General features: G+C 37.2%; 1 protein-coding gene across 6 annotated transcripts in view; it reads right to left on the bottom strand.

Annotated features, from left to right (window-relative positions):
• TASP1 (taspase 1) overlaps positions 1-27,905 on the bottom strand; it is a 323,082-nt gene that overhangs the window by 247,087 nt on the left and 48,090 nt on the right. For 5 of the 6 annotated variants that reach the window (XR_013762024.1, XM_079128500.1, XM_079128502.1 and 2 more), the window contains 2 exons: positions 25,153-25,237; positions 1,673-1,752 (listed from right to left, as the gene is read on the bottom strand). Coding sequence is in view for 5 of the 6 variants with exons in the window: in XM_079128500.1 (XP_078984626.1) it covers positions 1,673-1,752; positions 25,153-25,237 (165 nt within the window). In the remaining variant the exon portion in view is untranslated. The remainder of the gene's footprint in view (positions 1-1,672; positions 1,753-25,152; positions 25,238-27,905) is intronic. The other variant, XM_079128503.1, reaches the window with a different exon arrangement.

Raw genomic sequence — 27,905 nt, 5'->3', positions numbered from 1 at the left:
CATGAAATATGATCATGCACTTTTTATAAAGCTTGGTTTTCTTGAAGCTGATGATTCATTTTTTCATTTGATTATTTAAATTAGCTTTAAAATACTTTGACAAAAATAAAGATCTAATTGAAAAATTAGTATGTTTTAATATTTAATACAAATATGTATTTTTTAAAATAAGACATATAATACACAGACATATACATATATAAACATGTATATATTTATAACTTTTTCACCTTTGTTCATTCATTAGATTTAATCATCTGACATGAATCATCACAATATCTAGTTGTTTTGTAACATTTCAATATAAGAATATATAAAATAATATATATTCCTCAATGTTAGACATGGGATTTTTCAAAATTTTTTATATTCTTAAAAATGCTCGTGATGGGCTGGGGTTGTGGCTCAGTGGTAGAGCGCTGGTCTAGAATGTATGAGGCATTGGATTCAATTCTCAGCACCACACAAAAATAAATAAATAAAATAAAGGTATTGTGTTCACCTCTAACTAAAAAAAACTTTAAAATAAAATAAAATTAAAATAATTCTCAGTGAGTACCCTTCTACATAAACCTTTGTATCTTTAAGGACAGGTTCTTAGAAGCAGAACAAATCTAAAAGTTGAAGCCTTTTCTTTTCTTTTTGCAGTACTTGAGATTGTTTACAGAGGCACTTTACAACTAGAGTACATCCCCAGTCCTTTTTACTTACTTACTTTTTATTATTTACTTTTAATTTTTTATGTATGCACTTTTTTCCCCAATACTGGGGATTGAACCCTCATGCATGCTAAGCAAACGCTGTATCACTGACCTACATCCCCAGGCCTTTTTTAAATTTTCAGACAGGGTCTCTCTGAGTTGCTGTGGCTGGTCTCCAACTTGTGATCCTCCTGCCTCAGCCTCCTGAGAAGCTGGGATTACAGATGTGGATCACACTCCAGGCAGTTCTACTTAGCAGTATTCCAAAGTCTCTGCCAGGTTACATTAATACATTACCTACAGTGTATTATGTTCATTCCACCACACACTTACCAGGAGTAACATATTTTTTAACTTTCATAAATTAAAAGGGAACAAATTTATCATGTACTCATGTTCATTTGAATTTGCTATTATATTATCTACTTGTGACTTTTGAACATTTTTCTATTGAGCTATCAACTTATATTTCTATGGTTTTGAATTTGGTAAACTTCTTGTCTTATTTATGGCAAGTGTTTTTCAGTTTTAATTCTTATGTGTCACAGTTTTATTTTTCCTTTTCTTACATTTGTATTTTAAAAGTCCTTCCTCAGTTTAAGGACAGTTACATGATAACCTATGTTTTCTTCTGTCTCATTCATCCATTCTCTCACTCTCTCTCTCTTCTCTTTCTCTGTCTCTCTCTCTCTAAAGGTGCTATGACTTTATTAGCAGTAATTATGTTAAGTAATATAAAACAGATCCTTTAGCAATTCTTCTACAAAAGCATGAGAAAGCAACAGGGAGACCTCAGGAATATAAAGGAGGCTTAAAATAAAATAACTTTCCACATATCTTTTAATTATAAATATTTCAACACATAAGTATTCTTCCTTAAATATCTGTACTACATGGGTTATAAAAGAAGTAATGTAATACTTTCAGGAATGTACGCTCATATAACTTAATTTTTGAAGTTTTTTACTCACTTGTGGTCATGATGTTAGGAGGGCAAGAGGGTATTCCATGATCTACTGCCCATCTGTAGGCTCCTTCTCCAACTAAAAAGCTAACAGAAAAACATATTCTTTTAAAAATGCATAGTGTCATCTTCTACATATTATAAAGTAATACAAGTAAGACTGTGTGCTAACTGAAAAAAGTCTTGTGTGTAAACCTAATTCCTGATACAGCTCAAAATAATAAGATGGCTATATGTTCAAATTTCTTTAAATTTTTTGTTCACTTGCAATAAGTAACATAAAAATCAGGTAAAAATCAACATAATAAAAATTTAAAAGTTGACTTCATGGTAGAAAATATGAAGATTTATTTTGGAGTTTATTTCACAAGATCTATTTAATCAGGTTAAGAATCTAAGATTAAGTGAATGTCTTCAGATTTGGTGTTCCTACCCAGTAGAATACCAGGACACACCCAAAATAATAAGACACATCCTGAGATGCTCAAACACAATGAGATATGCTTACATTTCTCAGTCTTGATGCAGCAAAAATATAGAACCCACAGAATCATTCTTTCTGTGGGGACAAAAGTACTACGTTATGCCCTGAAAGTAGTTTTTCGGTCCTAAAATGCAAGTTTTAACCTAACAAATGGAATAATATGATATTACTAGATAACTGTGAGTGATTCATTTTCAAAATTTCAAACAGCATACAGGAAAATTACTCCCATTCCCCCCAAAATTTGACTAAGCAAATAGTAATTGCAAGCAGTGAGCGTAATTAATCACTTCTTCCACAGCCAAATATTAAAGATCTCATCCAGCTAGTAATAGACTCCTTGAAACTGTACTTGCTTGTCAGTTTCCCATTCTCTATTTTTTGGTTTTATTCTTCTAATCATTTAACACTAAAAACTCAGAGTAACACATATTGAAGATTTAAGATCCAATTGTTTATAAGAAGACCCATAACCGACTGACAAAACAAAAAGCTAAGTACACCCTCAGGACATATCCAAATGTTTCCAATGACAAACCAGTTAATCCCAGTAGCTGTTTTCTAATACACACAAAGGTAGGCACAAAGTCTACAGTATCCAAAAAGGAAAGGAGAGAGGGCCAACAAGAATATTTTGTAACTCTATCTCTACAAATTTAGATTTTTAATTAGAAATTCTAAAGGAATCTGAGAACAAAAAAGTTTTTTACTATTCTTATACCAAATGAAGACAGCTACAAAGAAACACTATCATATAAAATTCAAATGTTAGAATAACTGAAATAGGAACTTGGATATAAAATTAAGCTGTTCTTATGGCATCTTTAGTACCTCCTTCTTCTATAAGGATTTGATAAAAGAAATAACTTATCTTAATGTAAAGATGTAAAAGATGACTAAGTGATCGACGTGGCAGTTCAGAGCTGAATCTAGCAATCTCAACACTCCTATTAGTAATTTTGAGTTCAATCCCAATACCTAGAATCAGTGACACTTTACAAAGTATTTTTTTGCTTTATTTTTTCATTTCTTCATCATTAAAAGGTTTGATAAATTTGATAAATAAATAAATTTGCTATAATCTACTATGCAAAAATGAAAATGGTTCTCCACAGTGCACTCACCTATTCAGTACTCCCAAACCCCCTCATTCTGCTCTTTGTAGATTTTTCTAACATACTATATAATTTTCACGGGTATATTTCTGTCTCCCTTTTATATACTATAATCTTCATAAAGGTAGAGATCTGTGTTTTCTCATCAATAAATCACAAACTCGAACAGTGTCTGAAGCATACTAAGTAGTAAGTAAACATTGAAGAGATAGTAAATAAAGTAATCAACTAGAGAACAACACTTTCCTTGTGTTACACCCATCTTAATTTACACTGAAGTAGGTTTAAAGTGTTATCAAATAAACCTGCAACAATTATCCGAGATCAGCACAAAAGTAGGATGATTAAAACTTTCAATAAGCTGTGCAAGTCCTACTGAAGTGCTTACTGAGCAAAACCTGAAATGGGCTACCTGGGCAAAAACAGTGATGTGAATGACAATCTTATGAAAAGAAACCACCCATTTTCAAAGTACCATGCTTCTATAATTGCTAAAAATGTGTAATTCAGTGATTCAAAAAGCTCTCAAGGATCCTCTGGGACTCCAATGATCAAAATTCTTATTCCAAATAAGAAAAAATACAGGAGGGAAAAAAATAGCTTAGGAGGTTTTCAAGATGGCGGCCTAGAGGGTGGCTGCATTTTGTGTTGCTTCAGGACTCAGGATTCAAGAGAGGAGATATTGGGACGCTTGGGACCAACTCAAAGTAGCCGGGTGACTCTCACCCCCTGGGGGGGCATCCCGGATGGGACGGGGGTCCCGGAACGCAGGAAACTTTGTGAAGTAGAACTGCCGGCGAGACGCCCCTCCCCCCGCTGGAGCAGTGAACTCGGATAGCTGGGAGCGCCGTAGAGGAGGCCGCTCGGCACAGCGCTGGGACTCGGAGCAGCCACTGGGGCTCTGGCGGCTGCCCGGGGGAGGAGTGGCGGGGAGAACTGTGTGGACTCAGGACACCGGGGCCTGCCCTGAGGAGGAGGAGAGGAGCGTGGCCACTTGGATTCGGAGAGACTGCACCAGAGCTGCAGGCGGATGGGAGAGGAGAAGCTGCGCGGCGAGCTGTTTGGAATCAGAACGACGCTTCTGAACCCCGGGGCCTGCCCTGAGGACGAGGAGGAAGAGGAGCGGCCGCTTGGATTCGGGTGACTAAACGGGAGCTACAGGCGGTTGCCAGAGAAGGGGCTGCGTGGCGAGCTGTTTGGACTCTGACCACTTCTGAACCCCGGGGCCTGCCCGGAGGAGTAGGAGAAGGAGGAGAAGGAGCGCGGCGGGTCCTTTGGACTCGCAGTGACTGCATTAGCGCTCCAGGCGGCTGCTCAGAGGAGAAGGCGAGTGGTGAGTTGTTTGGTCTTAAAGTGACAGCTCCTGAACACAGGGGGGCTGCCTGGAGGAGAAGCGTGGTGGGACGCTTGGTCTTGAGTGGCCGCACCAGAGCTCCGGGCGGTGCCCAGAGCACCCGTGCAGCGGGTCACGTGGATTCAGAGCCACTCAGAGGGACTGCTCCTGAACACCCAGGGGGTTATCTGGAGAAGGAGGAGGAACGGGGAGGGTCACTTCGACTCAGAGTGATTGATTGCCCCGGGCTACGGGTGGTTGGTGGGAGGAGGAGGCACGAAGTGAGTTTCTTGGACTCCTAGTGACCGCACCGCCATACTGGACGGCTGTCTGGAGGAAGAGGCCTGTGGTGGGTCTCTGGGACTCAGAGCGATTGTTCGGGGCCACAGGTGGCTGCTCAGAGGAGGGGCCACGCAGCCAGGCGATTAGGTGCAGAACAGGGTCCAGGATCTAGGAGGCTTCTGGGTGGAAGAGCCACACAGAGACAGGCTTAGGGCGGAGCGAAGGTTCCAGGCCTATGGGCAAATTCTCTGAGGAGGGGCAGCCTAAGGAGATTCATCTGCGAAGGGTGAGGCTCCCAGGCCCAGGAGGTAGGGCCGGGCCCCTGGAAACTTTGCAGAGGAAGGCAGCCCAGCCCAGGCAGTAGCTGTAAATTGAGGGGAACCTCTAGGAGGAAACTGACCAGCGAGACCTCCCCACTGGGTGAGTCTTCCCTGCCTGGTGAGGTTTCCCCACAAGGACGGTAAAACCAGAGACACAGGCCCAAACAGGCCTTGCCTCAGCCCAAAGCCTAGGTCCCCTTTGGATGACCATTGGTCAACAAGTGGAGGCACCTCTGCCCACTAGCAGGGAATATACCCCACCTGAAGGCCACCACTCCTAGTGAGGCAGCTTCCTTGTGGAGCACCGCATTATCAACTTCCTCCAAGACTTCAGCCTACTGAAGGCTAAGAGGGGATATATATAGAAATCTTCAGGGACATTGTAAATCAACAGAGGAAATCTGCAATATCTCAGCGGTCCACTGATATCTGAACAATATGAGAAAATAAGGAAAGAAAATGCTGCAAACAAATCTAGATGTTACATCAATAAAACCCAATGACAGCATGGCAGAAGAAATGACAGAAAAGGAGTTCAGAATGTACATAATTAAAATGATCAGAGAAGCAAACGATGAGATGAAAGAGCAAATGCAAGCATTGAATGATCACACCAATCGACAGTTAAAAGAGCAAATACAGGAAGCAAAAGATCATTTCAATAAAGAGTTAGAGATATTGAAAAAAAACCAAACAGAAATCCTTGACATGAAGGAAACAATAAACCAAATTAAGAACTCCATAGAAAGCATATCCAATAGGATAGAACACCTGGAAGATAGAACCTCAGACATTGAAGACAAAATATTTAACCTTGAAAACAAAGTTGAACAAACAGAGAAGATGGTAAGAAATCATGAACAGAATCTACAAGAACTATGGGATATCATGAAAAGGCCAAATTTAAGAATGATTGGGATTGAGGAAGGCCTAGAGAAACAAGCCAAAGGAATGAACAACCTATTCAATGAAATAATATCAGAAAATTTCCCAAATCTGAAGAATGAAATGGAAAATCAAGTTCAAGAGGCTTACAGGACTCCAAATACACAAAATTACAACAGACCCACACCAAGGCACATTATAATGAAAATACCGAACATACAAAATAAAGACAGAATTTTAAAGGCTGTGAGAGAAAAGAACCAAATTACATTCAGGGGGAAACCAATACGCATATCAGCAGATTTTTCAATCCAGACCTTAAAAGCTAGAAGGTCCTGGAACAACATTTTTCAAGCCCTGAAAGAAAATGGATGCCAACCAAGAATCTTATACCCAGCAAAACTTACCTTCAAATTTGACGATGAAATAAAATCCTTCCATGATAAACAAAAGCTAAAAGAATTTACAAAAAGAAAGCCAGCATTACAGAACATTCTCAGCAAAATATTCCATGAGGAAGAGATGAAAAACAAAGAAGCAAATCAGCAAAGGGAGGAATTATCCTAAAGGAATTGTCAAATAAAGGAGGAAACAAGTTGTGTCAAACAAATAAATAAACAAAATTTTAAAAATGAACCAAATGACCGGGAAACCAAATCATTTCTCTATAATAACCCTGAATGTTAATGGCCTGAATTCATCAATCAAAAGACATAGACTGGCAGATTGGATTAAAAAGAAAAGATCCAACAATATGTTGCCTGCAAGAGACTCACCTCATAGAAAAAGATACCCATAGATTAAAGGTGAAAGGATGGGGAAAAACATACCATGCACATGGACTCAGCAAAAAAGCTGGAGTATCCATCCTCATTTCCGATAATGTGGACTTCAAGCCAAAGTTAGTCAGAAGGGATAAAGAAGGTCATTTCATACTGCTTAAGGAAAGCATAAATCAGCAAGATATAACAATCATAAACATCTATGCCCCAAACAGTGGCTCATCTATGTATGTCAAACAAATCCTTCTCAATTTCAGAAACCAAATAGACCACAACACAATAATACTAGGTGATTTTAACACGCCGCTCTCACCACTGGACAGATCTTCCAGACAAAAATTGAACAAAGAAACCATAGATCTCAACAACACAATCAATAATTTAGACTTAACGGACATTTATAGAATATTCCATCCAACCAAGAGCGAATACACTTTCTTCTCAGCAGCACATGGATCCTTCTCTAAAATAGACCATATATTATGCCACAAAGCTAATGTTAGCAAATACAAGAAGATAGAGACACTAGCATGTATTCTATCAGATCATAATGGATTGAAGTTAGAAATAAATGAGAGAGTAAAACACAGAAACTATTCCAACATCTGGAGATTAAACAATATGCTATTATATGATGAATGGATAACAGAAGATATTAGGAAGGAAATTAAAAAATTCTTAGAGGTAAATGAGAACAAAGAAACATCATATCAAAATCTCTGGGACACTATGAAAGCAGTACTTAGAGGGAAATTTATTTCATGGAGCGCATTTAATAAAAGAAGTAAAATTCAACAAATAAACAACCTAACACTACAGCTCAAAGCCTTAGAAAAAGAAGAACAGAACAGCACCAAAAGTAGTAGAAGACAGGAAATAGTTAAACTCAGAGCTGAAATCAATGAAATTGAAACAAAAGAAACAATACAAAAAATTGACAAAATAAATAGTTGGTTCTTCGAAAAAATAAACAAAATTGATAAACCTTTAGCCACACTAACAAAGAGAAGACGAGAGAAAACCCAAATCACTAAAATTCGGAATGAACAAGGAAATATCACAACAGACAGGATGGAAATACAAAACATAATTAGAAGCTATTTTGAAAATCTATACTCCAACAAAATAGAAAATTTCGAAGACATCAACAGGTTTCTAGAGACATATGAATTGCCTAAACTGAATGAGGAGGACATACACAATTTAAATAGACCAATTTCAAGTACTGAAAAGAAGAAGTCATCAAAAGCCTACCAACAAAGAAAAGTCCGGGACCACGTGGGTTCTCAGCCGAGTTCTACAAAACTTTTAAGGAAGAGCTCATTCCAATACTTCTCAAAGTATTCCATAAAATAGAAGAGGAGGGAACCCTCCCAAACTCATTCTATGAAGCCAATATCACACTGATACCTAAACCAGACAGAGACTCATCAAGGAAAGAAAATTTCAGACCAATATCCTTAATGAACATCGACGCAAAAATTCTCAACAAAATTTTAGCAAATCGCATACAAAAACATATTAAAAAGATAGTGCACCATGATCAAGTGGGTTTCATCCCAGGGATGCAAGGTTGGTTCAACATCAGGAAATCAATAAACGTAATTCACCATATTAATAGACTTAAAGTCAAGAATCACATGATTATTTCAATAGATGCAGAAAAAGCATTTGATAAAATACAGCACCCCTTCATGCTCAAAACACTAGAAAAAATAGGGATAGTGGGAACATTCCTTAACATTGTAAAGGCCATTTATGCTAAGCCCATGGCTAATATCATTCTAAATGGTGAAAAACTGAAAGCATTCCCCCTAAAAACTGGAACAAGGCAGGGATGCCCTCTTTCACCACTTCTATTCAACATCGTTCTTGAGACTCTGGCCAGAGCAATTAGACAAACCAAAGAGATTAAAGGGATATGAATTGGAAAAGAAGAACTCAAACTATCCCTGTTCGCTGATGACATGATTATATATTTAGAGGAACCTGGAAATTCCACCAGAAAACTCTTAGAACTCATAAGTGATTTCAGTAAAGTAGCAGGTTACAAGATCAATGCCCATAAATCCAACGCATTTTTATACATAAGTGATGAATCTTCAGAAAGAGAAATTAGGAAAACTACCCCATTCACAATAGCCTCAAAAAAAATAAAATACTTGGGAATCAATCTCACAAAAGAGGTGAAAGACCTCTACAATGAGAACTATACAACACTAAAGAAAGAAATTAAAGAACACCTTAGAAGATGGAAAGATCTTCCATGTTCTTGGATAGGAAGAATTAATATTGTCAAAATGGCCATACTACCTAAAGTGCTATACAAATTCAATGCAATTCCAATTAAAATCCCAATGATGTACCTTACAGAAATAGAGCAAGCAATTATGAAATTCATCTGGAAGAATAAGAAACCCAGAATAGCTAAAGCAATACTTAGCAGGAAGAGTGAAACAGGGGGTATTGCAATACCAGATCTTCAACTCTACTACAAAGCAATAGTAACAAAAACGGCATGGTATTGGTACCAAAATAGAAAGGTAGATCAATGGTACAGAATAGAGGACACGGACACAAACCCAAATAAATACAATTTTCTCATACTAGACAAAGGTGCCAAAAATATGCAATGGAGAAAAGATAGCCTCTTCAACAAATGGTGCTGGGAGAATTGGAAATCCATATGCAACAGAATGAAACTAAACCCATATCTCTCACCATGCACGAAACTAAACTCAAAATGGATTAAGGACCTCGGAATCAGACCAGAGACCCTGCAGATTATAGAAGAAAAAGTAGGTCCAAATCTTCACCTTGTTGGTCTAGGACCAGACTTCCTTAACAGGACTCCCATAGCACAGGAAATAAAAGCTAGAATCAACCACTGGGATAGATTCAAACTAAAAAGCTTTCTCTCAGCAAAGGAAACTATCAGCAATGCGAAGAAAGAGCCTACAGAGTGGGAGAATATCTTTGCCAATCATACTTCAGATAGAGCACTAATCTCCAGAATCTATAAAGAACTCAAAAAACTCTACTCCAAGAATTCAAATAGTCCAGTCAACAAATGGGCTAAGGAAATGAATAGACACTTCACAGAAGAAGATCTACAAGCAATCAACAAACATATGGAAAAATGTTCAACATCTCTAGTAATAAGAGAAATGCAAATCAAAACCACCCTAAGATTCCATCTCACCCCAATTAGAATGGCGATTATCAAGAATACGAGCAACAACAGGTGTTGGCGAGGATGTGGGGAGAAAGGTACACTCATACACTGCTGGTGGGGCTGCAAATTAGTGCAGCCACTCTGGAAAGCAGTGTGGAGATTCCTTAGAAAACTTGGAATGGAACCACCATTTGACCCAGCTATCCCACTCCTTGGCCTATACCCAAAGGACTTAAAATCTGCATACTACAGAAATACAGCCACATCAATGTTCATAGCTGCTCAATTCACAATAGCCAGACTGTGGAACCAACCTAGATGCCCTTCAATTGATGAATGGATAAAGAAACTGTGGTATATATATACTATGGAATATTACTCAGCCATAAAGAATGATAAAATTATGACATTTGCAGGCAAATGGATGAAATTGGAGAATATCATGCTAAGTGAGATAAGCCAATCTCAAAAAGCCAAAGGACGAATGATATCACTAATAAGTGGAGGATGACACATAATGGGGGGGAGGGAAGGGTTAGAGTTAGGGTTAGGGAGGGGGGCAAGTATGGAGGAAGGAACTACTGTATAGAGGGTAAAGAGGGGTGGGCGGGGTGGGGGGAAGGGAAAAAATAACAGAATGAATCAAACAACATTGCTCTATGTAAATTTATGATTACACAAATGGTATGCCTTTACGCCATGTACAAACAGAGAAACAACATGTATCCCATTTGTTTACAATAAAAAAAAAATAGCTTAAAAACTGATTACCTATCATTTTCTTTGTTTATCATAAATGCATGAAATTGAAGAAAGACAAATTAGACTATTGATTAGTCAAAGCTGATAGATATAAATTACAAATAAAGAGCTTCCATTATTTGGAAATAACATACAATAAATTAAGTAATAAAAATTTGACTTTTTTAACTTTTTATTATTGAAATTTTCAAAATATATAACTACTTTGGTCTGAATGTCTCATCCACCCCCCAAAAAAAATCATATTTTAAAATCCTAACCCCCAAAGTTTTAGAATGGTTATCAGGAGGAGAGTCTTATGAGCAAGTAACAAGGGCAAGAAGGCAAAGACCTTGTAAATGGAATTAAAAGCCCCAGAGAGCTACCCTTGGTCCTTCTATCTGTGAGGACTCAGCAAGTAGGTGCCATAAAAGAGACACTGTCCCTCACCAAGTACTAAATCTGCAATTCCTTGATCTTGACTTCTCAGACTGCAGAAATATAAGAAATAAATTTTTGTTATTTATAAGCTATCCACATTTTGTTATAGCAGCCCAAATGGACTAACGCAACAACAATACAGAGAATAGCATGATAACCCCAATGTATTGTTGCCTTAGTTCATTTGGGCTGCTATAACGAAATGTCATAGACATTTTAGCAATTTGCTTTAATAATGTATTGTTGCCTTAGTTCATTTGCGCTGCTACAACAAAATGTCATAGACACTTTAGCAATTTGCTTTAATAATTCTTAATACAATGTTAATCTCACTCATGAATATGCCAAGATTTTTTGAAGCAAATCCCAACATGATAAATTTCAACTATAAATATCTTAGTAGACATCTCCAAAAATGACTTTTAAAAACGTAAAAATGAGGGCTGGGGATATAGCTCAGTTGATAGAGTGCTTGCCTCGTAAGCACAAGGCCCTGGGTTCAATCCCCAGCACCGCAAAAAAAAAAAAAAAAAAAAATAACATAAAAATGAATATTTAACACTTAAAATTTCAAAAGAAAAAAAAACAAAATCAAAAACTATTCACTGTTTACAGTTCCCTACTTACCTTATAAAAGTTTGTTATTAATATTTGGATTTGTTTAACTATTTAATTGAATTACAATTACACTAAGCCTATACTTTCTGATTAATTCACAGTTAGTGTAAGTTTCTTCTAACCCTTACTTTTGTAAATTTTATTTTCATATTTATATAACCAAAGTACTATAAATCTGAATGAATTTACAAAATACAATAGACAAAACAGTAATTTAAAATAAACAACATTAAATTCGTCTCTCAAAATTTTGAGTGTCTAATGAGCACCTCAGATTCTATTCATACTAAATATCAAACAATAATCTTGTCTAGCTTTCATTTTACATCAAAAAAACCCCCATAATGTCCACAATTTATAACTTCTATATCAGAAGCCAATAAAATTTTCCAGAGGGCCAGATAGCCAATACTTTAGGCTTTGTGGGCTAAAATGTTCCTGTGCCAACAATTTCGTCTTGACAATATATAAATCAGTATGGCTGTGTTCCAATAAAATGTATTTACAAAACAGTCAACATACTCAATTTGGCCTGCAGGTCAGAGGCTTCCATTCCCTGATCTATACAGTAATGGCTACCAAAGTTGCATTCCTATCATAAGAGGGGCAAATATTCAAGATTAAGTAAAATAAAGAAACAAGGAAATTTGAGAGTTTATGATGATAATGCCACCAACATTATTAAGATATCAAATATTGTAGTAGTCTGACCAACACCAGTATTGACCAACTTTATTAAGATACCAAACATTGCAGTAATCAGACCAAATAACCAGCAACACATGATGATGCTGGTCTCAAACTTACGGTCCTTCTGCCTCAGCCTTCTGAGTTGCTGGGATTACAGGCCTGTGCTACCATGCCCTGCTTTCCTTTGTTTTTCATAGTTTTTCTCCCTCCACACATGAATAATGTGTATTTGCTGAATGAGTGAATAGGTAAATGAATGAATAACTGGGTGTAAATATTTACTTCTAACTTGATATGAATGAATAAACACAAATTTCCAACAAAAAACTGTAGGCAAGTCTGGGATTCATGTTCTTTAACTGCAAAATGTGTGATACCTACATAAATTATGTAATTTTTATGAGATAATGCATGCAAATCACATGAAATGGTGCCTGCTATGATGTTTAAATGCAATAAATGTTAACTATTACTATACGTTCAAAGTAAAACCATGATACATTTGGTTTTGTTGATTAGGATACTCAAATAATTTGTTTTCAAACTACTACAGTTATATAGCATACTTGAAGGTATATGAGAGGTTTCTACTTCTCAACAAGACTGAGTAACAGGAAAAAAATTTACCTGAACCAATGAATAAAACAATGGACAAAATATAGAAAACAACAGCTATCAGACATCAGATATGAGGCAAAAGAGGATGGTCATCTTTGAAAGAAAAAAAATACCAGTCAGGCAAGGTGGCTCACACCTGTAATCCCAGCAGCTCAGGAGGCTGAGACAGGAAGATGGAGAGTTCAAAGCCAGTCTCATCAAAAGTGAGGTGCTAATAAGCAACTCAGTGAGATCCTGTCCCTAAATAAAATACAAAATAGGGCTGAGGATATGCCTCAGTGGTTGAGTTCCCCCTGAGTTCAATCCCTGGTACCATAAATAAATAAATAAATAAATAAGATAGATAGATAGATAGATAGATAGATAGATAGATAGATAGATAGATAGATAGATAGATAGACAGACCTTGCCATAAGGTAAGACTTTCACTTCCATTACTTTCATTCACTTTCCTTACTGCAAGCAGTTTCTAGGCCATCCCCAGGAGCACTCTGAATTGAAGAAATAGAGCTGGACTACCAGACTGGCCAAAGAGGTCAAAATTCTCAGGGCAGAGTATCAGAAAGAAGAAAGCTGCAGAGGTAAAAAATTCCAGAGATCTGCAGAGAGCACTCTGCCAATTTTCAGTCGAATGGAGGTTGGCGTATGTATAAGAAGAAATTACCCAAAGCCAGAACAAATAATCTGACAATTCTAAAGGAAACAATCTCCAAGTTCAGCCAGAGTAAAAAGTTTCATTCTAGCTGCATCTGTTTGCCTCAATTGTAAGGCAAAATTAGCTCAAGGTTAAATGCTTCTTCTCTAGTCTCATGCAAAAAAGTTTAAAGTAAGATCTGAAAGGATCAAATTGTTTTAATAACTTAAACACATCCTAGAATAAAGTCCAAGAATATTTGTTAAAATACAAAAATATTCAACACCAAAAAGATAAAAATATTCAGCACAAAAAAAAATAAAACTCACAATGTCTGGAATTCAGTAAAAAATTAACAAACATACAAAAAAGGCAGAAAAATGTTAACTATAATAAGAAGAAAAATCACTTAATTAAAAACAACCCCAAAATAATAAAGATAATAGAATCACAAACAACTATATTAAAACAAGTGTGATAACTCTACTCATACACTCAAGAAGGCTGAGGAAAGGTTAAACATGTTAAGTAGACAAATGAAAGACATTGCTTAAAAATGCAACTCAAACCTCTGGAGATTAAAAATACAATGTCAGAAATGAAAACTAAACCGAATGAGTTTTGCAAATAATTAGATAAAGCATAAAAATAATCAATTAACTTTGAAAATAGCAATGGAAACTTCAAAATGAAATTAAAAAATTTAAAAATTGAACAAGTCATCAGTGATCTGTAGAACTAGTACAGATACAGATGCTACTCAACTGACAGTGGGGTTATGTCCCAGTAAACCCTTTGTAATTGAAAATATCATTGTCAAAAATACATTTGATACACCTAACCTACTAAACATCATAGCTTAGCCACACAGTATTAGCAGCTATAGAGTAGGGATTGTTTACCTTTACCATCAGGTGGCTGACTGGATGCCAAGGTCCACTGAAGACAAAAGTATGGTTTTGAATGAATACAAATTGTTTACACTTCATTGTAAAATTAAAATATTGTAAGTCAAATCATCATAATTTGGGGTCTGTCTGTATACATACAATCAGAGTCCCGAAGGATGATGCAGGTGCCAAAAAAAAAAACAATCTGATGAAATAATGACTTAAATTTCTCCAAATCTGATGAAACACAAAACTCTACACATCCAAGAAGGAGAAAACCAAACCCAAAGAATTACAGGAAAACTACAAACCATGATCACACATAAACATAATATAAAAAATTCTCCACAAATTAGTAAATCAAAACCATTAATATATAAAAAGGATAATACATCATAACCAATTGGAATTTATTCCACTAATACAACTACTGTTTTTAGCAGTCAAAATCAGCCACTATATTGACCAACTAAGAAAAATTATAAGATCATTTTAGTAGATTCGAAAAAGCAGGGGGTTTCAAGATGGCGGCCTAGAGGGTGGCTGCATTTCATGTTGCTCCAGGACTCAGGATTCAAAAGAGGAGATATTGAGACGCTTGGGACAAACTCAAAGCAGCCGGGTGACTCTCACCCCCTGGGGAGGCATCCCGGATGGGACGGTGGTCCCAGAACGCAGGAAACTTTGTGAAGTAGAACTGCCGGCGAGACGCCCCCTCCCCCCGCTGGAGCAGTGAACTCAGACAGCTGGGAGCGCCGTAAAGGAGGCCGCTCGGCACAGCGCTGGGACTCAGAGCAACCACTGGGGCTCCGGCGGCTGCCCAGGGGAAGAGTGGCGAGGAGAGCTGTGTGGATTCAGGACACCGGGGCCTGCCCTGAGGAGGAGGAGGAGGAGCGTGGCCACTTGGATTCGGAGTGACTGCACCAGAGCTACAGGCGGTTGCCAGAGAAGGGGCTGCGTGGGGAGCTGTTTGGACTCAGACCACTTCTGAACCCCGGGGCCTGCCCAGAGGAGTAGGAGGAGGAGGAGGAGGAGCGCGGTGGGTCCTTTGGACTCGCAGTGACTGCATTAGCGCTCCAGGCGGCTGCTCAGAGGAGAAGGCGAGTGGTGAGTTGTTTGGATTTAAGGTGACAGCTCCTGAACACAGGGGGGCTGCCTGGAGGAGAAGCGTGGTGGGACGCTTGGTCTTGAGTGGCCGCACCAGAGCTCCGGGCGGTTGCCCAGAGGACCTGTGCTGCGGGTCACGTTGACTCAGAGCCACTCAGAGCGACTGCTCCTGAACACCCCGGGGGTTATCTGGAGAAGGAGGAGGAACGGGGAGGGTCACTTCGACTCGGAGTGATTGATTGCCCAGGGCTACGGGTGGTTGGTGGAGGTGGAGGCACGCAGTGAGTTTCTTGGACTCCTAGTGACCGCACCGGAATACTGGGCGGCTGTCTGGAGGAAGAGGCGTGTGGCGGGTCTCCAGGATTCAGAGCGATTGTACAGGGCCCCAGGGGACTGCTCAGAGGAGGGGCCGCATAGCCAGGCGATTAGGTGCAGAGTAGGGTCCCAGGATCTAGGAGGCTTCTTGGTGGAAGAGCCGCACAGAGACAGGCTTAGGGCGGAGCGAAGGTTCCAGGCCTGCAGGCAGATTCTCTGAGTAAGGGCAGCCTAAGGAGAGTCATCTGCAAAGGGTGAGGCTCCCAGGCCCAGGAGGTAGGGCCGGGCCCCTGGAAACTTTGCAGAGGAAGGCAGCCCAGCCCAGGCGGTAGCTGTAAATTGAGGGGAACCTCTAGGAGGGAACTGACCAGCGAGACCTCCCCACCGGGTGAGTCTTCCCTGCTGGGTGAGGTTTCCCCACAAGGACGGTAAAACCAGAGACTCAGGTCCAAACAGGCCTTGCCTCAGCCCACAGCCTAGGTCCCCTTTGGATGACCATTGGTCAACAAGTGGAGGCACCTCTGCCCACTAGCAGGGATTATACCCCACCTGAAGGCCACCACTCCTAGAGAGGCAGCTTCCTTGTGGAGCACCGCATTGTCAACTTCCTAAAAGACTTCAGCCTACTGAAGGCTAAGGGGGGATATATATAGAAATCTTCAGGGACATTGTAAGTCAATAGAGGAAATCTGCAATATCTCAGCGGTCCTCTGATACCTGAACAATATGAGAAAACAAGGAAAGAAAATGCTGCAAACAAATCTAGATGTTACATCAATAAAACCCAGTGACAACATGGCAGAAGAAATGACAGAAAAGGAGTTCAGAATGTACATAATTAAAATGATCAGAGAAGCAAACGATGAGATGAAAGAGCAAATGCACGCACTGAATGATGAGATGAAAGAGCAAATGCAAGCATTGATTGATCACACCGATCGACAGTTAAAAGAGCAAATACAGGAAGCAAAAGATCATTTCAATAAAGAGTTAGAGATATTGAAAAAAAACCAAACAGAAATCCTTGACATGAAGGAAACAATAAACCAAATTAAGAACTCCATAGAAAGCATATCCAATAGGATAGAACACCTGGAAGACAGAACCTCAGACATTGAAGACAAAATATTTAACCTTGAAAACACAGTTGAACAAACAGAGAAGATGGTAAGAAATCATGAACAGAATCTACAAGAACTATGGGATATCATGAAAAGGCCAAATTTAAGAATGATTGGGATTGAGGAAGGCCTAGAGAAACAAGCCAAAGGAATGAACAACCTATTCAATGAAATAATATCAGAAAATTTCCCAAATCTGAAGAATGAAATGGAAAATCAAGTTCAAGAGGCTTACAGGACTCCAAATACACAAAATTACAACAGACCCACACCAAGGCACATTATAATGAAAATACCGAACATACAAATAAAGACAGAATTTTAAAGGCTGTGAGAGAAAAGAACCAAATTACATTCAGGGGGAAACCAATACGGATATCAGCAGATTTTTCAATCCAGACCCTAAAAGCTAGAAGGGCCTAGAACAACATTTTTCAAGCCCTGAAAGAAAATGGATGCCAACCAAGAATCTTATACCCAGCAAAACTTACCTTCAAATTTGACGATGAATAAAATCCTTCCATGATAAACAAAAGCTAAAAGAATTTACAAAAAGAAAGCCAGCATTACAGAACATTCTCAGCAAAATATTCCATGAGGAAGAGATGAAAAACAAAGAAGCAAATCAGCAAAGGGAGGAATTATCCTAAAGGAATTGTCAAATAAAGGAGGAAACAAGTTGTGTCAAACAAATAAATAAATAAAATTTAAAAAATGAACCAAATGACCGGGAAACCAAATCATATCTCTATAATAACCCTGAATGTTAATGGCCTGAATTCATCAATCAAAAGACATAGACTGGCAGATTGGATTAAAAAGAAAGATCCAACAATATGTTGCCTGCAAGAGACTCACCTCATAGAAAAAGATACCCATAGACTAAAGGTGAAAGGATGGGGAAAAACATACCATGCACATGGACTCAGCAAAAAAGCTGGAGTATCCATCCTCATTTCCGATAATGTGGACTTCAAGCCAAAGTTAGTCAGAAGGGATAAAGAAGGTCATTTCATACTGCTTAAGGGAAGCATAAATCAGCAAGATATAACAATCATAAACATCTATGCCTCAAACAGTGGCTCATCCATGTATGTCAAACAAATCCTTCTCAATTTCAGAAACCAAATAGACCACAACACAATAATACTAGGTGATTTTAACACGCCTCTCTCACCACTGGACAGATCTTCCAGACAAAAATTGAACAAAGAAATCATAGATCTCAATAACACAATCAATAATTTAGACTTAACGGACATTTATAGAATATACCATCCAACCAAGAGCGAATACACTTTCTTCTCAGCAGCACATCGATCCTTCTCTAAAATAGACCATATATTATGCCACAAAGCTAATGTAAGCAAATACAAGAAGATAGAGACACTAGCATGTATTCTATCAGATCATAATGGATTGAAGTTAGAAATAAATGAGAGAGTAAAACACAGAAACTATTCCAACATCTGGAGATTAAACAATATGCTATTATATGATGAATGGATAACAGAAGATATTAGGAAAGAAATTAAAAATTCTTAGAGGTAAATGAGAACAAAGAAACATCATATCAAAATCTCTGGGACACTATGAAAGCAGTACTTAGAGGGAAATTTATTTCATGGAGCGCATTTAATAAAAGAAGTAAAACTCAACAAATAAACGACCTAACACTACAGCTCAAAGCCCTAGAAAAAGAAGAACAGAACAGCACCAAAAGTAGTAGAAGACAGGAAATAGTTAAACTCAGAGCTGAAATCAATGAAATTGAAACAAAAGAAACAATACAAAAAATTGACAAAATAAATAGTTGGTTCTTCGAAAAAATAAACAAAATTGATAAACCTTTAGCCACACTAACCAAGAGAAGACGAGAGAAAACCCAAATCACTAAAATTCGGAATGAACAAGGAAATATCACAACAGACAGGATGGAAATACAAAACATAATTAGAAGCTATTTTGAAAATCTATACTCCAACAAAATAGAAAATTTTGAAGGCATCAACAGGTTTCTACAGACATATGAATTGCCTAAACTGAACGAGGAGGACATACACAATTTAAATAGACCAATTTCAAGTACTGAAATAGAAGAGGTCATCAAAAGCCTACCAACAAAGAAAAGTCCGGGACCATATGGGTTCTCAGCCGAGTTCTACAAAACCTTTAAAGAAGAGCTCATTCCAATACTTCTCAAAGTATTCCATAAAATAGAAGAGGAGGGAACGCTCCCAAACTCATTCTACGAAGCCAATATCACCCTGATACCTAAACCAGACAGAGACTCATCAAGGAAAGAAAATTTCAGACCAATATCCTTAATGAACATCGACGCAAAAATTCTCAACAAAATTTTAGCAAATCGCATACAAAAACATATTAAAAAGATAGTGCACCATGATCAAGTGGGTTTCATCCCAGGGATGCAAGGTTGGTTCAACATCAGGAAATCAATAAACGTAATTCACCATATTAATAGACTTAAAGTCAAGAATAACATGATTATTTCAATAGATGCAGAAAAAGCATTTGATAAAATACAGCACCCCTTCATGCTCAAAACACTAGAAAAAATAGGGATAGTGGGAACATTCCTTAACATTGTAAAGGCCATTTATGCTAAGCCCATGGCTAATATCATTCTAAATGGTGAAAAACTGAAAGCATTCCCCCTAAAAACTGGAACAAGGCAGGGATGCCCTCTTTCACCACTTCTATTCAACATCGTTCTTGAGACTCTGGCCAGAGCAATTAGACAAACCAAAGAGATTAAAGGGATACGAATTGGGAAAGAAGAACTCAAACTATCCCTGTTCGCTGATGACATGATTATATATTTAGAGGAACCTGGAAATTCCACCAGAAAACTCTTAGAACTCATAAGTGAATTCAGTAAAGTAGCAGGTTACAAGATCAATGCCCATAAATCCAACGCATTTTTATACATAAGTGATGAATCTTCAGAAAGAGAAATTAGGAAAACTACCCCATTCACAATAGCCTCGAAAAAAATAAAATACTTGGGAATCAATCTCACAAAAGAGGTGAAAGACCTCTACAATGAGAACTATACAACACTAAAAAAAGAAATTAAAGAACACCTTAGAAGATGGAAAGATCTTCCATGTTTTGGATAGGAAGAATTAATATTGTCAAAATGGCCATACTACCTAAAGTGCTATACAAATTCAATGCAATTCCAATTAAAATCCCAATGATGTACCTTACAGAAATAGAGCAAGCAATTATGAAATTCATCTGGAAGAATAAGAAACCCAGAATAGTTAAAGCAATACTTAGCAGGAAGAGTGAAACAGGGGGTATTGCAATACCAGATCTTCAACTCTACTACAAAGCAATAGTAACAAAAACGGCATGGTATTGGTACCAAAATAGAAAGGTAGATCAATGGTATAGAATAGAGGACACGGACACAAACCCAAATAAATACAATTTTCTCATACTAGACAAAGGTGCCAAAAATATGCAATGGAGAAAAGATAGCCTCTTCAACAAATGGTGCTGGGAGAATTGGAAATCCATATGCAACAGAATGAAACTAAACCCATATCTCTCACCATGCACGAAACTAAACTCAAAATGGATTAAGGACCTCGGAATCAGACCAGAGACCCTGAAGATTATAGAAGAAAAAGTAGGTCCAAATCTTCACCTTGTTGGTCTAGGATCAGACTTCCTTAACAGGACTCCCATAGCACAAGAAATAAAAGCTAGAATCAACCACTGGGATAGATTCAAACTAAAAAGCTTTCTCTCAGCAAAGGAAACTATCAGCAATGCGAAAAAAGAGCCTACAGAGTGGGAGAATATCTTTGCCAATCATACTTCAGATAGAACACTAATCTCCAGAATCTATAAAGAACTCAAAAAACTTTACTCCAAGAATTCAAATAATCCAGTCGACAAATAGGCTAAGGAAATGAATAGACACTTCACAGAAGAAGATCTACAAGCAATCAACAAACATATGGAAAAATGTTCAACATCTCTAGTAATAAGAGAAATGCAAATCAAAACCACCCTAAGATTCCATCTCACCCCAATTAGAATGGCGATTATCAAGAATACGAGCAACAACAGGTGTTGGCGAGGATGTGGGGAGAAAGGTACACTCATACATTGCTGGTGGGGCTGCAAATTAGTGCAGCCACTCTGGAAAGCAGTGTGGAGATTCCTTAGAAAACTTGGAATGGACCCGCCATTTGACCCAGCTATCCCACTCCTTGGCCTATACCCAAAGGACTTAAAATCAGCATACTACAGAGACACAGCCACATCAATGTTCATAGCTGCTCAATTCACAATAGCCAGACTGTGGAACCAACCTAGATGCCCTTCAATTGATGAGTGGATAAAGAAACTGTGGTATATATATACAATGGAATATTACTCAGCCATGAAGAATGATAAAATTATGGCATTTGCAGGCAAATGGATGAAATTGGAGAATATTATGCTAAGTGAGATAAGCCAATCTCAAAAAGCCAAAGGACGAATGATATCGCTAATAAGTGGAGGATGACACATAATGGGGGGGAGGGAAGGATTAGTGTTAGGGTTAGAGTTAGGGTTAGGGAGGGGGGCAAGTATGGAGGAAGGAAGTACTGTATAGAGGGTAAAGAGGGGTGGGAGGGGTGGGGGGAAGGAAAAAATAACAGAATGAATCAAACAACATTACTGTATGTAAATTTATGATTACACAAATGGTATGCCTTTACGCCATGTACAAACAGAGAAACAACATGTATCCCATTTGTTTACAATAAAAAAAATAAAAATAAAAAACAATAAAAAAAAGAAAAAAAAAAAAAGAAAAAGCACTTGGCAAAGTAAAACACTCACATAAACAACTCTCAGAATACGTAAGAAAAAAGGGAAACTTTCTCAACATAATAGAGAGAATCTATAATAAACCTACAACAATAATCATACCCAAGAGTGAAAGATCAAATGCTTCTTCCCTAGGATCACATTCAAGGCAAAATGTCCTCTCTCAAAATTCTATTCTACCTTGCACTGGAGGTTCTGCTCAGTGTGATAAAACAAGAAAGAGAAATTAATTTAAGGAGTATTATGTTAGAAAGAAGTAAAACTATCTTTATTCCCAGAAGACATGATATCTATTATAGAAAATTTTATGAAATCTATAAAAATGGTACCAAAACATATAATCTTAGCAAACTCCCAAAAAGCAACATCAATATAATAAAATCAATCATATTTCTATATATCAGCAATGAATTGAAAATTATTATTTATCAAATACACCATTTACCATAATATCAAAAAAGAATGAAATATCTCGGTGTAAGTACAATAAAAGATGTATAAGACATATATATGGTAAAATATAAAATCCAGTTCAAAGAAGGTTAAAAAGACCTTAACAGATGAGCATGGTGGCACCACCTGTAATCCCAGTGACTTGGGAAGCTGAGGCAGCAGGATCCCAAGTTCAAAGCCAACCTCAGTAACTTAAGCCCAAAGCAAATCAGCAAGACCTTGTCTCAAAATAAAGGGCTGGGGAAGCAACTCAGTGGTTAAGTGCCCCTGGGTTCAATCCCTGGTACCAAAAAAATAAATAAATAAAAACCTTAAAAAGTGGATTTATGGGAATCCTAATCAAAATTCCAGCAAGCCTAAGGAAATGGGCAGCTAATCCTAAAATACATAAATTTAAATTTTCTAAAATATATGAAATGTAAAATATCAAAATAAGTTTGAAAACAAAGGGTAAAGATGAAGAACTAAGTATGTGACAAAACTCAGACAGCTAGTTCCAAGCAGATACAGCATTATTATAGAATCTCATTTTAATGAATAAAAGCTATCACTTTTTCTTATGTATTTTCTCCCTGTAAAATATTGAAATGCTACACATTCCTTTTGACAAATGCCTCATCTTATTCCTTCTTTCCTCCTTCCGTGAGGTAATCACAGTGACTTTGGTAATATTCTTTCCAAAATGTTTTATATACCTATCCACAAATTTATATACTCTTAGAAAATTAGAATATTGTTTATGTTATATAGTAAAAAGAATATATAAGAATGAGAAAAATTTTAAATGAGGGCAATTGTTACTAGCGATAGGGCAGAATTGGGTTCAGGGTGAGGATGTTGGACACTGGGAAGGATGAGGATTCCATTAGAAAATTTTCAGTATAAGCAGTTTAAAATCCTTTGTTAATGTTTCATTTCCTAACCTGTATGACAGGAAACAGTTTAATCATATTATTCTGTAATTTTTAAAGAAAATATATGTTCAGTTGAACATATCAGCAATTTAATTTTTTTTACTCTACAAGTTGGAGATCTACTGCTAGGAACTGAATTGTGTCCCCCTAATAATTCATATATTGAAGCCCTAATCCCCAGTGTGATAGATATAAATAGGGCCTTTGGAAGATAAAAAGATGATGTCATGAAGATAGGGTCCTCATGATGGGATTATTGTCCTTATAATAATATCTCTCCCCCATCTTCTCTCCCTCCCTCCTCTCAACCTCTGCACCATATCATCTCAAATGTGAGGACACAGTATGAAGGCAACCATCTGCAAGCTGAAAAGAAAGTCCTCACCAGAAACCAAACAGGCTGAAACCCTGATCTTGGTCTTCCCAGTCTCTAGATTTGTGAAAAATAAACCTCTGGTGTTTAAGCCATTTAAATCTATGATATTTTTTCATGGTATTCCAAATTAATGTTAACAGTAATCCATGTTACTATATATGCAAATGTTTCCCTCAGTTTTTTTTTTTGTTGTTGTTGTTTTTGGGGTTTATTTTTGGGGGGGAGGGGCGGACTTTACCAGGGATTGAACCCAGAGGCACTTTACCACTGAGCTACATCCCCAGCCCTTTTTATTTTATATTTTTAAATTTTCAGATAGGGTCATGCTAAATTGCTGAGGATCTAACTAAGCTGCAGAGACTGTGATCCTCCTGCCTCAGTCTCCCACGTTTCTGGGATTACAGGCAGTACCGGCTGCAACATTCCAGCTTACCATTTTTTTTTTTTTAATGCCACAGCATACCTAATCACATGATGAGAAAACAATTTATTTAGCTATTGATGGACATTGAGGTTGTTTACAATTTTATATTCCACAAGCAACATTTTATATTATACTTTTTAAGTTTGGACTGTATTTTTCTGAGTGATGTAACAAAGGAATTTAATATGTTTTTCCACTAAATAGCCAATTGTCCCAACATGATTTACTGGCTGCACCATCCTTTTTCTCCACAACAATTTGAGATTACACCATCTACATAGATCAAATTCCCTTATATACTGAGAGCTTCTGGATTTGCAGTTCTGATCTATTAATCTTTATCTTTTTTTTTGTTTCATTTTGTTTTGTTTTTTGATGAGATGCATTAGATAGATAAAGGATAAAACGCTGTTAATTATTAGTGCTGGATAACATGTTCATGAAAGCTTTTTACAATGTTGAATGCACATTTAGTCTAAGAATTTCCCCAAAATTAATTATTTTAGACTCTGAAGTCTACTGTGTCAGATACTTAAGTTTCACAATAAAATGACCCAACGTAGCACACTTTAAACTCTGGATTTCAATGTGTAAGAAACTTCTAAAGTTTCACAACATAATGGCCTTAATTGAGAACTTAGTAACAGCAAAACCTCTTGAAAATCAACTACAAAACAAAAAATTAACTTGGATCTCCTCTGCTTTAATCCATAATATTCTATTCCAGCTGGAGTTTTATCAAGTGTACAAAACGTTTCAAGATCACATAACAAAGTGATCTCAAAGGCATCCTACTGATGGTGTATAACCAACAGCCACAACCTTCTATGGATTTAAAAAAAAAAAACCTTTAAACACTGCATGCACCAAAGACCAAAGCCCAGGGAAAATCAGGATGAACAAAGTGGTTACCAGGGAGGAATTCTGCCAGCTGACAGCTTGCCCTTCTGCCCTTCACACAAGAGTCTGTTTGCAACTGAGACTGGGTTCTTGATTCCTATAAATAAAATGGGCAGGAAAAAAAAAAAATCAGAAATGTCACCAAGTTTCCTACTCATTTTTGTGTTGTTTCAACAAACAAGTAAAAAACTTAGCAATTCTTCTCTTTTGAGGTACTAAATATTGTAATGAAAACTTAGTTATGAATAATAAAAGTCAAGTTTAAAAACAGATGAATATCTAATAGATATAAGATATAAATGATAGACTCATGTTTTATCATATATTACAGCAGCAAAGATTGAATTCAAAATACTACATATTTAAATGAAGTTCCTTTTTAATAGATTTCACAATAGAAAAGAAAAAATGAACTGAAAATGTGCCATTTACCTACTATCAAAAGTAAATAAATGCCTGAGGCATTTATTGACCATGAAACCTTTAAGGAATAAATATGGTTATAAACAGCTACAATTTTACCATGGAAAGAAACAAAAATTTAAAAAGGGTAAGCTAAAACTTTAAAATCTCACTTACAAGACAGAAAGAATAGAAAGAAAAATCTTCACATTGGTTAAGGGTTGGGAAGGCAAAGTATGTATAAGACTGTAACCTAAAATGTGGTTTGGAAAGTTTCTGGGAAGTAAAACTGTGTAAAAGTGAGATAACAATGTTAATCACACAACCACCTTATCTAAGAGGACAGCTTAGTATGACAAACACTGTCAGGATTAGACTAATAGCAAATATGATGATGATGATGATGATAACGATGAGGAAAGCAAACTAGTACATAATATGCACCAGGTTCAGTACCAAACTCTTAAGCGTGTCAGATAATTTATTCAACAGATCTCTCAATTCTACCATATAACTATGCTTAGGAACCCTATCTGATTAATGAGGAAGCATTTGTACAAAGGGTTTAAATTGCTGCCCAAGGTCACAGAGCTGAAATTTTAACACAGGCAGTAGTGCTGGAGACCATGCCCTTAACCGGTATGAATATTTCTCAATATACTATTAGGAAAAAAAAGTAATAATAATAATAATAATAATATGCAGTGGACATAAAGAAACTACAAAAAAAATTAAGACTATCAGATTGACTCAAAACAAAATGAATTGTAGAAATTCAGCTAAATACCAAATGTTCTGCCCCCAAAAACTATATGAAATATCAAAAAAGGAAAAGCCCAGATAAGATCTCTACACCAGTTCTTAAGGCATTAATATATTTCTAGATGTAATGATTCAACATTGTAAAAACATGAATGATTACTAAATTAACATATAAATTCAAATCTATAAATCCACCATCAAAACTTCAAAAGGATTTCTACAATATATGACAAGCTGACTGTTAATCAGAAAAACTCTGAAAGGAAAATGAAGAGTTATGTCCCCTGCAAGATACCATTTCTTATTCAAAGTGGCTCTAATTAAAATAGTGTGGTTGATTTAAAAAAAATAGGTAAATATATCAATGGAATAGAATAAACTTGAAGTGTGAATTTGGGTATGTAATATATAGAGGGTATTTCAAATCTGTGGGAAAAGAATAGATTATACAGGAGAGGTAAAAAGAACACAGAGTGAAAAGCATAGGAATCAGACTACTTTGTCACTCTACCAGCTATCAGTTTATTACTTCTCAACTCTAAATACACCCCCCCGCCCCCCATTGCTTTATCTGCAAAAACGGATATGGGCCCTTTAAATATATTCCCCTTGCCAGTTGGCACAGTGGTAAACATGGTCAGTAGAGGGCAGTGGAGATACATTGCAGTAGGAAAGGGTAGCTAGCTTGTTGAGAAGGTTTCTGAACAGTGCGATTTTTTTTTCCGGAGCTGGGGATTGAACCCAGGGCCTCGTGCTTATGAGGCAAGCACTCCACCAACTCAGCTATATTCCCAGGCCCAAGAGTGCAATTTTGTGTCCACTATTTGGCCCTAACATGGTAGTCTATAGTACTACATGCCCTGGCGGCACAGCTTTCTCCAGCTTCAGATCATCATATATTCTGTCCAGCTTCTGATTCCAGCCACAGTAGCACAACAGAGTCCCAGAAAGAATGACTGTACCCTAAACATTGTCCCTGGTCCCCACAGCCTGTCCTTACTCCCAGAGGCACTTATAACAAGTGTTCAATGGGGAGAGTTGCCTAGTAAGACAAAAGTCCAACCTTTATCCTGTACAAATGAGGTACATTATCCTGTACAGCCTCTTAACTCCTGTGTGTCACCTACCAGCTTGAGCTCATCTGTGCTTCACAAAATTAGCCCTGCACACAATGAGTGTAGACCAGCCCTAGCCTGGGTAATCTATCAACTTCTAGTGGGCTGCAATCACACCTTGAAGGTGGTGTTGAACAAGGTCTGAACCCAATTCAAATTTATCCTTCCTTGAGTATTCTCCTACTGCCATAGGATACACTGAGTTCTCTTTCCGTCTTTTTTTTTTTTTTTTTAATGGTACTGGGGATTGAACACAGGGGAATTTTACCACTGACCTACATACCCAGTCCTTTTTATTTTTTTATTTTTTTATTTGGGTTGCATGTTATTAGTGCATTGTAATCAACAGAATAATGGGTTTCATGGTAGCGGTTTCTTTTAGTTTTGTTTTGTTTTGTTCCTTTTTTAATTTTATTGTTCTTTTTAGATATACATGACAGTAGAGTATATTTTGACATACTATACATACATGGAGTATAACTTATT

The sequence above is a fragment of the Sciurus vulgaris genome, assembly GCF_902686455.1.
Source record: "Sciurus vulgaris genome assembly, chromosome: 2".
Taxonomy (NCBI): Eukaryota; Metazoa; Chordata; class Mammalia; order Rodentia; family Sciuridae; genus Sciurus; species Sciurus vulgaris.
Note: the sequence above shows the minus strand (reverse complement) of the source record. Positions and strands in the feature narration are given on the sequence as shown.